This window comes from Entamoeba invadens (assembly GCF_000330505.1).
Source record: "Entamoeba invadens IP1 unplaced genomic scaffold scaff_1105074726537, whole genome shotgun sequence".
Lineage (NCBI taxonomy): Eukaryota > Evosea > Mastigamoebida > Endamoebidae > Entamoeba > Entamoeba invadens.
The window spans coordinates 52,450-66,707 of NW_004191924.1; the positions used below are offsets into that span (position 1 = coordinate 52,450).

Below are 14,258 nucleotides of genomic sequence, written 5' to 3' on the forward strand. Positions count from 1 at the left end.
TATTTTCGAATTAAATATTACAAAAACACTCTTAATATAGCATTACATTAATTTGATAATTATAATGATTTTATCATAACCATTATTTGAAACATAAAAAACACCATCTTAAAATAAAATATGACTCTCCAAATTCTCAATGTGTCTTTGCTCTTGTTTTTTACGAGATGTTTGAGTTTGAAATGGTGCGGCAACGGAAGTCAAGTGGAGTGTGTTGACGATAACTACTTTTGTGATGATCTTTCATACAACAATTATTTTTTTTTCAAAACCCACAATAAAAAATACAAAACAATTTATTGCAATAAAGATGCAGTTTTATATGTAGAAATTACAACAAAAATTTTTACTTATTTGATATTTTCAAACCAACAATCTACTTTCGATTTTCCGTTAACAACACAACAAACTAAAGGTCTCGTGAAATCTGCTTGTAACGTAGCCAATTGCTTCACTTGTATTTCATGGAACGATTATTTCTGCCTAAATTGTAATATTAATTTTTATATGATTATTGGTGTTTGTTATTCATGTGAAGGATGCAATAACACAGATTGTGGAACTTCCACAACAACAAATATAATGTGTACAGATTGCATAGATGGATATGTTTATAGTAATCCCAATTGTTTAAAATGCAACGATAAATGTAAAACATGCAATCCCAGCAACACAAATTACTGCACTTCGTGTTATTATGGTCAAAGTGTAACAAACAACAATTGTACATATTGTATTGGATGTGCAAATCATTGCATTAATGGGTTTAAATGCGCATCATGTGATGGTAATCAATATATTGATTCAGATGGGTTCTGTACAAAGAATTGTGATGTGTCTTGTAATGGCTGTACTGGTAGTGGAGCAAACAATTGTGTAAACTGTGCAGATAATTACTACAAATTAAATAATATTTGTGTGAAGTGTGGATCTCCGGATGTGTGTACGACTTGTTCAAGTTCTGTGTGTACAAGTTGTCAGAGTGGATATTACCTATCAAATGGCATATGTAATTATTGTGGAAATCATTGTGTAAATAGTACATGTCAAGTTAATACTGGGTGTAGACAGTGTATAAGTGATTCGTTCTATTTAGACGGTAATAGAAACTGTCAACGTTGCATTTCGCCGTGTTTGACTTGTTCAAATTCAACTGTTTGCAATACTTGTATTTCTGATTACTATTATCTCAATTCAAACAACGAATGCATACAATGTGTAAGCCCGTGTTTGCAATGTTCTTCACAAACCAATTGTATAAGTTGTATTAGCGCGTATTATTGGCTTGACACATCAACAAATAAATGCAAACATTGTTCATCGCCATGTGACACGTGCACTGGACCAAGTAATGGTACTTGTATTACATGTGTTGATCATCATTATTTTGATGCAACACAGAAGACTTGCACATATTGCGGAGATGGTTGTATTGCGGGTTGTGATTATACGACAAAATGCACAAAATGTCAATTGGGGACTTATTTAGATGGTGGTATATGCTACAATTGTAGCACAATCAAAAACTGTAACACGTGTGAAACTGGTAGAAAATATTGTACCAGGTGTGAACCCGGATTTGAATTGTTCAATGGGACTTGTCTGTGCCACAGTGGAACATATCAAAACTCAACAGAAGGAACGTGTCAAATGTGTTACTTGGGACAACAAAATTGCCACTTGTGTTCAACTACAAATGATTATAAAGCTCATTGCACTGATTGTTATCCATCTTTCAACTTGGAAACAAGTCAAGGAACGTGTTTAAAATGTTTACCATATACATATTACGATAATAACTCAAAAAATTGTCAACCCAATGATATCAATTGTGTCAAAAATGCAAAACAAAATGTTTGTGTTGCATGCAACAATAATACAAGTTTTTTGAAAGACGACAAATGTGTTGCAATCACCAACAACTGTACAACCAACACACTTTCGAATTGTGAAGTATGCGATTTTGGCATTTCAATTGGTACTTCATGTTTTTTACAAAACGAGTATTGCAAATACAACATACAACTCAATGAAAAACAAGAGAGGTGTTTACAATGTGAAGATAGCAACATTCTCAACACATACAACACTTGTACTTTAAATGAAAACAATATTAATAAGATAATACGAAACAATTTCACATTTATATGTGAAAATGGATATTTCAAGAATCAAACGAATAGCTGTGAAAGCTGTTCGACACACAACGCTGAAATCTGTTCTTCAAATTTGACAGATAATTTCAGTGTGTTTTCGTGTCAAGGTGGATATGTGATAAACATTGAAAACGACACGTGTACAAGTGACACCAATTGTAACACAATCAATGGAAGTGACTGCACCACCTGTGACAAATCCAAGACTTTCAAACGAACAAAGAACAGATGTGTTGATTGCAACGACAACAATTCACACACAAATTGTGAAGTATTTACAGACACGTGTAAATGAATTCAATGCACAAATGATACGCTTTTAGTCAATGGAATTTGTGTGTTGAAAACTGCAGTGAATTGCCACAAGACAAATGGGTACACCTGCATCCAATGCAACGAAAAATACACACGAAACAACCAAGACGACCTCTGTGTAACATCAGAACAATTTGTGAGATATTCAATGCACACAGTTGTCAACAGTACTCAAAGTACTGTTTTTGAGTGTGAAACAACACATTTTTTGAGTGATGGAAATTGTGAAAGTGTTATTGGTACAAACATAAACGACCAACCAATTCAAAATTACAAACAAGATGTGGATAATACCAAATATTTGAGGAAAGAAATTGATAACAACACAAATTGCAGTTATCAAAACGAGAAAGGGTGTCTTTCATGCAACGATGGATATTACTTAGAAAACAACAAATGTGTTAAATGCGCCAACAACTGCACGACTTGTTTTAATTCAACACTTTGTCTAACATGCAACGAATCAAATAATTGGTTACTCAATAACAAGGGCGAGTGCATTGAAACCATTTTAACAATCAGTTGCCAACAACCAATGGGCAATGGTGTTGGTTGTGCAATATGTAAAAATGGGTATTACTATGAGCAAAAGTTTTGTTATGAATGTGATAAATCGTGTGCAATTTGTAAAAACTCGATTTCATGTTCGTTGTGTGCAGACACATATTTTTACTATAAAAAAGACAGTGACTTGTGTATCACCTATGACAAGTTAATTGGGTGCAAAAACAAGACGTCACATGGCTGTGATGTGTGTCAAATGGGGTATTATATGACAGATCCGTATTGTTCCAAATGTGCAGAGAACTGTCTTTCATGCACTTCACTGAAAATGTGTGATATGTGTAATATCACTGATTACGTCTTGAAAGATGGAATTTGCTTGTATTACACTGAAATTGAATTTTGCACTTCTGCTCACAATGGATACTGCACATCATGTAAAGGAATGAGAAAACCGTCAGATGATGGATTGTCATGTGTGGAAGACAAATTGATCACATTGAAACGAATTGGTATACCAATCATAGTCGTTGCAATTGTAATTATCATCATATCAACAACAACGACTTACATTCTCTTTAATGTGTATAACAACAACAAAAATAAAAAGAAGACCAAAAATGTGTGTGTTTTTCAAATGAAAAAATCAAACATCAAATTTGTCAAAATATCGAAAGAAATATCAACAAACAAAACAGAACTGATTTTTGAAAGTAGTAATGAGGGTGGAAAGATACCGGTAAATGAATTTAGTCGTGAGTTGTTGTGTCTTGGCAACAACACAACACATCATATAAAAATGCAGTTGAAAATGAAAGAAGGGAATGATGTTTATGAAATCCAAGCCAATCCCCCTCTTGTGACATTGAAATCAAATTATGCTTGCGAATTTGAAATTTCTATAAAGCCAAATTTCACATCAAATATTGAAGACAAAATAGTGTGTGTGACTTTAAACATCACTAAAGGGACAGAAGATGTCATTGAAATACCAATCAGAGCAACAACTGTCATGTCATATCGTCTTGATTATCACGAATTGATAGAAGATAAGAAAATTGGTGAAGGCTCTTTTGGAATAGTTTACAAAGGCACTTTTAGAGGAAATGTTGTTTGTATCAAAAAGATGAAAGAACTGTTAATAAACCAAGAATCACAAGAAAATGAATTTGAGAAGGAAGTTGATATGTTGGCTAAATTTAGAAGTGATTACATCGTCCACTTCTATGGAGCAGTCTTCGTGCCAAATAAAGTGTGTATGGTCACCGAATTTGCACAATTTGGCAGTTTACAAGACTTGATGAAACACAAAAAAAGTGATGAAATTAACATGAAACTTCGAGTTAAAATGATACTTGATGCATCAAAAGGAATTCAATATTTACACGACAATGGGATACTCCACAGAGACATCAAACCAGACAACATTTTAGTGTTTTTACTTAATATTAATGATAAAGTAAATGCAAAATTGACTGACTTTGGTTCATCAAGAAATGTCAATTTATTGATGACAAATATGACATTCACAAAAGGTATTGGTACACCAGTGTATATGGCGCCTGAAGTGTTGAAAAAAGAGAAGTACAAAATGTCATCAGATATATATTCGTTTGGAGTCACCATGTTCGAAGTGTTTGGGTGGGAAGAACCCTACGATAAAATGGAATTCAAATTTCCTTGGAAAATCGCTGAATTTGTTATATCTGGAAAACGACTTCCAAAGGAAGAGTCAATAACACAAGACGAATATGTTTTGATATCACAGTGTTGGGATAGTGATATAAAAATACGGCCATCAATCAATGATGTTGTTGAAAAACTGGAGACATTAAATTCATAACAATTAAGTCTTGTTTTGTTTCAAAAATATCTGTATATATAAATTATAATTAAATAAAACTGAAGTGTGTGTGTTTACATTAAAACGTATTAAAACACAATGATTTGTTTATGTTAAATTTTATATGACACTCAAATTGGTTATAATGAATCTAGATTAATAATAATTGGGTTTTGTTTTTTAATAAAATATCAAAAAATAGACAATTATTATTTAACTTTTTTAAATAAATGTTAATTAAGTCTGTTTATTTATTAACGTATTGGGTTTTTACTATTATTTTTAATAACACTATTATTTATTACAATAAAAATACAGTAAAAATTCTATCGGTGTGTGGAGTCATGAAAATAGTTTTCCCAAGGTGTGTAAATTTTATTTCTTTTCTTTTTTAATTTTTGGCAAAAAAACTAAAAAATAATGAAATTTGTAAAACTATCCACAATCAAGAAAAATGACAAAATATATTTTTTTTGTTTTTTGAGAAAAAAAACGCGACACGTGTAAACATAAAATAATATTGTGAATTTTTTAAATTGTTTAGTTGTTTAGAAAAAGAACAACGCATTGTGTTTTTGTATAAACACATGGACTTTTGGTGAGGATTCTTGTCAATTTACAACTCAAGTATGTCTTTGACATTATCCTCGATTGCTGCATTGTCTTCTGTTGAAAACATTGAAAAAAATTTTGCTTGTTCACTGTGTTATTACACAGTAGCAGAAGGTGAGTGTCGATTTTTAGCCTCAAAAGTCATCATCTCGTCCTCCGCCTTGAACTCTTTTGTTTGTGCAACCATCTTGTCCACCTGTTCCTTTGAGAGTCTTCTTCCCTGTTGTCTCGTTTTCAGCCGACACATTCAGAATCCCATTTGCATTTGTGTCAAATGTGACTTCAACTTGTGGGACACCACGTGGTGCTAATAAGATACCAAACAACCCAAACTTGTCAAACGGGTTGCAATGTGATGTCATAGATGCCTCGCCCTCAAAGACTTGGATGAGCACGCCTGGCTGGTTGTCTGCATGTGTCGAAAATATCTGTGACTTCCTTGCTGAAATTGTTAAGTTTTGTGGTATCAATTCTGTCATCACACCAATCACAAGCGTGCTCTTGTGATTGGTGTGTGGAAGTCGGTGCATTTTTATTATTATTTAAAGTTTAATATTTTTTGAGGAGCATTTTCTGCTTTTTTTCTCTTATCTTTTTTGAATTTATTTTTGTTTGATAATTTTTCTCTTTTTAAGTTTTTATTACCAAGTCTTTACTCGTTTAAAATAAAAACAAAATTGCAATTGACATTATTTTAGAAGGTTTTGGTGCCAAATATGTGGAAAATCATTATATTCAATCGGTGTGTGGGCCACTTTTGATTGGTCAAAACCACACACCGATAGAGTCACACACAGATGGAATTTCTACTGTAAAATGGTCTTTCTAAAATACAGTTTGTATTTTATTATTTTTGTTCTTTTTTTAAAGTGTGCTAATAATATCAAAAAACAGAATTTCTAAACAACTGAAAAATTTATAAAGCCAAAACGAATGATAAGTTGGCGTTAAAATTTGAATACAACGAAATAAACGAGTCAACCAAATTATTCAAAATCAATTAAAGTCATTTATGATCGAGCATACATGTTAAATTATCATTTGAGTCATATCGAAGACGACAACAAGTGATATAAAACAAGTCAATGTTTTGAATTCGTTTATTATTAGTCATTAATGACATTGTTATTAATAGTTAATGATTTTTAATTAGCGATATTGAGTATAGTAAAAAATAGTTTAGTGTTTTCGGTCTAGTTATTTTTTCTTTGTTATATTTTTAGTATATTGTTATATAGAAAACAGACTTTGTGTTAAAATGTTAATTTATGATTTATTCATTAAATAATAACATTTTAAATAAACAACATTTTAACAAATTGTTGATATAATAATTCTTAACAATGATTTTGTATAAGTCGTTTTCAAAATTATTATTGACTTTTAGTCTGGTATAATGTACGAATTTATTTGAAAAAAATAAACATTTTATTTATAATAATGAAGCTGATATACAGAATTGTGATTTTTGAAACCACAAATCAAAATATTTGTTTATCATATATTTTTGTATTTTATTATTTATAATATAACACATTAATTTTAATGTAGAATTGGAATTGAATCAGGGTCTATCACGTGACAAAAGTGTTTTTTCTTTGTTATTTGCCACGTCACCAAAGTGGGCTTGAATTTATGTTCACTTAGTTTTTTTAGATCTAGCGGCGAGCTTAAAGCCGACTTTTGTAAATGAAAAAACTTAGAAATAGATAGTTATTTGAATCAATACTAAGCCAATTAATAGGAAAACAAGCCAATGCAATTTTTAAATATCGGTTTATATTTTATTACTGCTGTGATTGCCACAATTAACACAAAAATTGTGACAAATGCAGCACTGTTTTACACATCAACCCGATAGTTACAAATAACATTTTAATAACACAAATAACAATGAAATAACAATCTATTAAATAATGATATTTTTATTATAATATGTAATAAAATAAACCTATTCAACTTATAATAAAGCTAAAAACCAATAACTAATAATTAAAAATGCCATAAAAAACTAATAATAATAAATAAAGGTTTATTTTCATATTTATATTTAACGTTACTAACTAAATATTTATATTTTAAAACTATATTAAATAATAACAAAACAAACTCAAAAACTAAAAAATATTTGTTAATTATTAAATATACTATATAACATATAATAACAATACTATTGTTTTAAACTATAGAAATCTAAATAATGTATTAATAATTAATTAAATTGTTTAGTACATGATTTATATTTATAACTATAAACTTATAGTTTAAATAATTATATATTTATTATTATTGATATGAAATGAACAATTAATTATTAGGATAAATATGTCTACAAAATCGGGCTTTTCATTTATAAAAGTTGATTTTTCAAAAACAGTTATAGGACAAAAAAATAAATTTACTCTTAATAAAAATAATCAACCAAATATATAACTTAAAATATCAATAAAAATAGTTAAAAGACACACATTTTGAAATATAGTTTATTTACCCGAAAATGATAGGTAATAAATACATCGTTTATCGGGATAGATAACATTTCAATAACACAAATACAAATACAAAAAAATAACAATTTTTAATACAAAATTTCTAAAACATTGACATATTTTTAAAATACCATTTGAATTTCAAAATAGAATTAATATTAAAGACCTTTTAAAAACAACCCAAATATAACAAATCACAACAAATTAAAACCATCCAACGATGACAAATAAATCAAAAGAGGTTCAAAATTTACAATAATAATTGTCAAAACGTGATACACACAACACAAATTATAACAAAATTAACTTTGCCATCAAACAAAACAAAGTTAACAATCATATTTTTTTCACGCCAAATAATTAAAAACGTTCGTGAGTAGAATTAATTCAGTCTTTTTTAACATCAATTTTGTATAGATTTGAACTGTTTTGGTTTTTTGATTGCAACAAACCGATTTGACAAAAAATACAAAAACATCAATTAATATAGTTTAGTTTATAGTAAAATTTACCAAAAATAAAACTATATATTTTATAAAAAATTATAACACTTTCACTAATTTAATTGTATTATAAAATTATACTATTATAAATATAAACAATTAAATAATAAACTAATACATTAAAAATGATTTAACTTCATGATACAAGTTTATTAATTCATTGGGTATAGTTGTTTTGCCAGGCTTGTTGTCTTTTGTATGAATTCATTCTTGCATTTCCCCGTTTGTCTTCGAGAATCGATTCACCATTATCCAATTAATGCTGTCTAGGAACCTTTCTCCCTTCGATCCTTGAATGTTTTTTCTTCTAAATATCTGCTACTTCCACCAAGATCTGTACTCAAGTCTGTTTCAATAGAAATTACTTCTCTACCTTTATCACTCAAGTATTCTTGACACCATGCATTTCCTTACTCCTCATGTGCCTCAGTTTCAACAAGGATACAGTATCACTCTCTCTCATTAAAATACTTTCCATTTTCTGGGCTCATCCATTCGATAAGTGAGTTGTTACACACTCCTTAGCGATTTCCAACTTCCATGGCCATCAACCTGGATTCAATGTGAATGAACCCTTTTATAGTTCTCCTCATGCAAGACTTGGATACTTTATCTGTATGTTCGGTTCATCCCGCATCGCCAGTTTTGCTTACCAGACTTGGACGATTTGAAGTCCCATATGCTCACTCCTAATAAATGTTTATCGTTTAGAATATCTCGACTATTCATAGTTTGTTAAAATGTTGAAAAGTCAAGCTCTCCATTACATCCAATCATTATCTTTACCAATCGTCACTACTTTCTCACTTCAACCTTCCTAAGGGAATATTCAGGTGGAACCAGCTACTAGATAGTTCGATTAGTCTTTCGCCCTTATACTCATATATTGCAAGTAATTTGCACGTTAACACTCCTTAGTCCTTCTACCAAAGTTTCCTTCGGCTTTAAACACCACAAGCATAGTTCACCATCTTTCGGGTCCCAACAGTTTAACTCCATCCTTTTCTAGGTCACTCCTGCTATATGTATAGTCCTTCGTTTTCGCTTCATATCTGGGCTTTCTTCCCTTCCTCTCCTCGTGGGGAAACTGAAAACGTTTCTCCAAGAGGCATAATTATTTCAATTATTAATCTTTGCCAAATATTTTTACAGATCATCTATTTATATTATGTTTTTTCATTGTATTTTTAGTTTGTTTCATTTTATATTTTTAAAATGGATTTTTTTCAATGTAAAATAAAATAAATATTTTGGTCAAAAAAATAAGAAGCAAATATTGTTTATATTTTTATCAAAATGAAAAACATATTTTTTGAAACACAAAGTTAATATTTAATACACAAAACAAAGATTGTTTTTAACACTTAAAATAAACTTAGTTTTTAATATACAAATTTTATTTTAGTCTTAATTCAACAAACTATTTTTTATAGTTCTATAACCATTGTTATTAATTCATTTTCTCTTCAAAAATTAAGTAAAACATGACTGTTTTATTGATAAAATTATTAATTATCCATAACAAAATGGTGTTATTTTTTATGAAAAACACATTATTTAAGAGGGACAACTTTTTTATCAAATGCCATCACAAATTAAAAATACTTTAAAAAGCCCGTTTGTTAGTATTATTTATGTTTAAATTAAATACAAAAAATGCAAAAAGAATTATGAATTGACAATGAAAACAAACTCATTTTGGAATTTGAAATTTATATTTAGTCAAATAAAGCAACAATAAATTTAATTAATAAAAAATTAAAATAAACTATAATAAAACCATCTTCTTGTCTTCCTATTTAACTAAAAACAACATCATTTTTTAAATTAATCTTTTTTAAGCATCTTTTCAACTTAATAAACTGGTAAAAGGTTATATTTTTTAAAGTTAAATATATATAATATCAAGCTATTTGTTCATTTGTGGTAAAAGAGAATTATTTTTATCTTGTTATTACAAAAATATTTTTCACCAATTTATCGACTATAAAACTGTGTAATTATTTCCAAAATAAATATCATGACCCAAATATGTTTTTTATTATTAATATACAACAAAAAACGCATTTCTGAACAAAAAATAAATTCATGTTTTTATCAAATTACAATAAAATATATTGTATATTATATTATTATCCATTATAATACATAATAATATATTATTATGTAAAATATACATAATAATATAATATATTTTATTCAAATAAAGAAAAAAATGGACATGGGGAAGAAGGATGGGAATATTGGGGAAATAGGTAATTTGTGGGATAAGGACATCCTCGGGACCTACATTGACCACCACCACCTTTACCAAAAAAAATATTTGCCGCGAGTGTTTTTTGAAGGAAGTCCACTTTTCAGCCACTGTATGTGAACCCCATGTCACCCACTTTCCTTGTCCGTACTGTGTGGACGCGGATGTGGTTCCCCCCGCTTGCGAAGGGGGGTCAGGGGGGATCCGCGCCAAGGGAGAACTTGGAAAGTGGGTGAAACGGTGCACAAACAGACTGTTTGAGTGCGTCTTTATGAGCCTTCTTTTCAATGCTCCGTCTCACTCGGTTTCCACTGTCTCGAGGTGAATTTTCGGCATTTCTTGAATTCGGGAACCAGACCTAATATTATCCAAGTTTCCTATTTACTATAATTTTAATTTGAATATGATTCTAAATAGAAAAAATAAATCTATTTTAAGAGGTGGTGGTGGTAGGTCAATGTAGGTCCCGGACGTCCTCCTGTGTATAAAATTATCTTTTTTGTTGTGTCTAACTTGTTTTTAAAACTATATAACGAATTATATTTTAATTATTAATTTACTATAAAAATTATAATTATTTCCAAAAATACATTTAATAATGGACAAACGCAAAACAACAAGTACTTTTGTTACAAATTAATAGTTAAAAAACTAATTCAAATTTAAATTAGTTTTTTTTGGGTCACTTCGAATAACTTTGTTAAGACAAATAAATCAACCTCTTCTATCTTTGATCCCTTTGTGTCGCTCTTCTTTGCACCCCATTGTTGTGCACCAGACATGTTACCAGTTTTATTCTGTCGATATCTGTATGAAGATTGGCTTGATCTTATCCTCAGCTTCTTCTGTTTCTGCGTGTATTCATCTTTTGATGCCGATTGGTTCTTGTCGAGCCAGTCGAGTATCTCCTTGATAATTGCTTCAATTGCCGCCTTGTCATCTGGTGAGAGCTTTGCTGCAATTTGCTCGTTGAGTGTGTTTTTCATCGAGTAGCAGAAGTTTTCAAGCATATTCTTCCCCTCGATACGTTCCTTCATCTTGTCGTCCTCTGCCTTAAACTTCTCTGCGTCTATAACCATCTTGTTGATTGGTACCTTTGAGAGTCTTTCCTTGTCGTTAGTGATTGTGATCTTGTTCTTCTTTCCCGTTGTCTTGTCTTCAGCTTACACATTCAGAACCCATTCTCAACTGGTGCGATTGTTGACTTGAAGAGGTCGATGTTGAGTTCTTCAAAACGTGCTCTTGTGATTGATGTTTAGAAGTCGATGCCTTCATACAACTGGTCCACTTCGATGTTTGCTGTTGCTGCAGATGACAGTGTTCGCTTTGCCCTTTCACATGATGTTCTGAGTCTTCTGACTGCTCGTGCATTGCCTGAAATGTCTTTCTTGTACTTTCTCTTGAACTCGGCAATAAAGTGGTTGACCATTTTGTCATCAAAGCCTTCGCCAACAAGGTGTGTGTTGCCGTTTGTTGCCTTCACTTCAAAGACGCCATCATCAATAGCAAGAAGTGGCACAATCAAATGTTCCACCACCAAGATCAAGACGTTCTTTTCTCTCTCCGTCTTCTTGTCAAGTCCATATGCTATTGCTGCTGCTGTTGGCTCATTGATGATTATGAGCACATTGATGCCTGCAATTGTGCCCGCATCCTTTGTTGCCTGTCGCTGTGAATCGTTGAATAGGCTGGACATGTGATGACTGCGTTGTTGACTTTCCCACCAACAAACACCTCTGCTGTCTCCTTCATCTTCGTCAACACCATCGAACTGATCTCCTCTGGTGTGAACTTCTTAGTCTCTCCCTTGTACTCCACCTGAATCAATGGCTTGTCATTGCCATTGTTGACGACAGTGAACGACCAGTGCTTCATATCCTCTTGAATTGCTGTATCGCCGAATCGTCTTCCAATCAGTCTCTTTGCATCAAAGACTGTATTCTTCACATTCATCGCAATCTGGTTCTTTGCTGCATCGCCAATCAGCCTCTCGCTATCTGTGAAGGCAACACATGATGACTTGTTCTGTTGCCCTGATCATTTGCAATTTCCTAAAAATGGATTTCGCATGCCTTTTAACTATAGTATCTTTATATCTCCAATAGTCACTAATGCATCATTCAATGCTATCAAACACTCCGCATTTGTTTTCCCATCTTCACCTTTAACACCAACAATCACAACTAAATGAGTTGCGTGGATGAATCTAACAAGAGGTGATGGTATACTATTACAACAGTACATAAAATCTGTCTAACAAATTTTGACAGTTTCTCCCCAAATTTCTTCTCCACCTACATCGAGAACTTGAATATAGCAGCCGCAAACTTCTTCTCTGTTCGATCATTGATCATAAATCTTAGTTGAGACTATCAGTAACAAGTCTCCTTCAGTTTCAAACGACTTGACATAAATCTCTTTTAAATGGTTTATCATTGTAAGACATATTTTTCTCAAAAAGTAAACCTGCTTGATTTGATAAATACGTTTGATTTTAAATTATAGTTTTCATAATATAATTAAATTTATTATAAATTAGATTTTGAAAATTAAATTATAATTATTTAGTATATTATATAATTAACAATAGTTATTGTATAATTAATTACCCATAATATTAAATTATGTATATATCTATTAATTTATAGTATAATTTTATTTAAAATAGAGGGTGAGGTTTAGAAAAAGGATGTCGGTTGATTCCTTAATCATTCCAATAGCCCTCCTTCCTGCCCGTTCACGGTGATGGGTGGGTCGTTTTATACTTTTATTTGATATTGTCGAAAATGAATTTTATTATAATAAAAACCCTTCCCGAAATATTACGGTTTTAAGACTGTTTTATCAATAAAAAACCAACCCGAAATATTTGAGCTTTTTCGACTGTTTTATATATAAAAATATTCATTTAAACAAATCAAATTAAAAAATGGTAATAAGTTTTTCAGAGCATCCCCAACATCCATGTAAGCAACTTTCTTTTCAACGCTCATGTTTGCTCTTTCAAGTTGTCCAATTTTATTAAAAGATCTTTCAACTAGGCAAGTGGTTGGACTCTTAGCATTCATCTTTTTCACAAGATTGAATAAACATGGGAATTGATTCTTTTCTTCTTGACTCATCAGAGCAAACAAGGTGTTCAAAGTTAGTTTTTTTACTGGGCAACTCTTTAAGAAATCTTCTGCTTCTTTTTTGAATAAAGCCCTTATGTGCTTTCTGTGTTGAATGGCGTTTGCTCTCTTTTCTTTAACAATTTCACTACTGCTGCAATCTTCAGCGATATCTGTTGCTTCTGTTTGATCTGTATTTGTTAATCTCACTTGTTTAACAAGAGTACGTATTGTTTCATTAGCATCAGCCCTTTCTTTCCTTTCCAACCTGTTTGCAATTTCTTCAACTTTTTCGATGTTGGCACAGTACCAATCTTGAAACTTTGTAAATTCCGCTTTCAATTCTTGGTCATCACTTTCCTCGAATAATTTTACATCAAAATTGTTGTAAATTTTGATGTTTATTACCAATTCTTTTCCTTTGAGTTTTCTTTGTAATTTCCCGAAATTTGCCATATTCGTTCCTTGACCT

General features: G+C 30.9%; 2 protein-coding genes across 2 annotated transcripts; one reads left to right on the top strand and one right to left on the bottom strand.

Annotated features, from left to right (window-relative positions):
- Window positions 1-120: 120 nt before the first annotated feature.
- Window positions 121-4,818, top strand: EIN_289550 (protein serine/threonine kinase, putative; the record flags this gene model as incomplete). Its single annotated transcript, XM_004185981.1, has 2 exons — window positions 121-2,386; window positions 2,510-4,818. 2 exons carry the CDS (start codon window positions 121-123, stop codon window positions 4,816-4,818), a joined length of 4,575 nt encoding a protein of 1,524 aa, XP_004186029.1.
- Window positions 4,819-13,564: 8,746 nt separating this feature from the next.
- EIN_289560 (hypothetical protein) lies at window positions 13,565-14,242 on the bottom strand (the record flags this gene model as incomplete). Its single annotated transcript, XM_004185982.1, has 1 exon — window positions 13,565-14,242. The coding sequence occupies one exon, from the start codon at window positions 14,240-14,242 to the stop codon at window positions 13,565-13,567; it is 678 nt and encodes a 225-aa protein (XP_004186030.1).
- Between the last annotated feature and the right edge of the window lie 16 nt (window positions 14,243-14,258).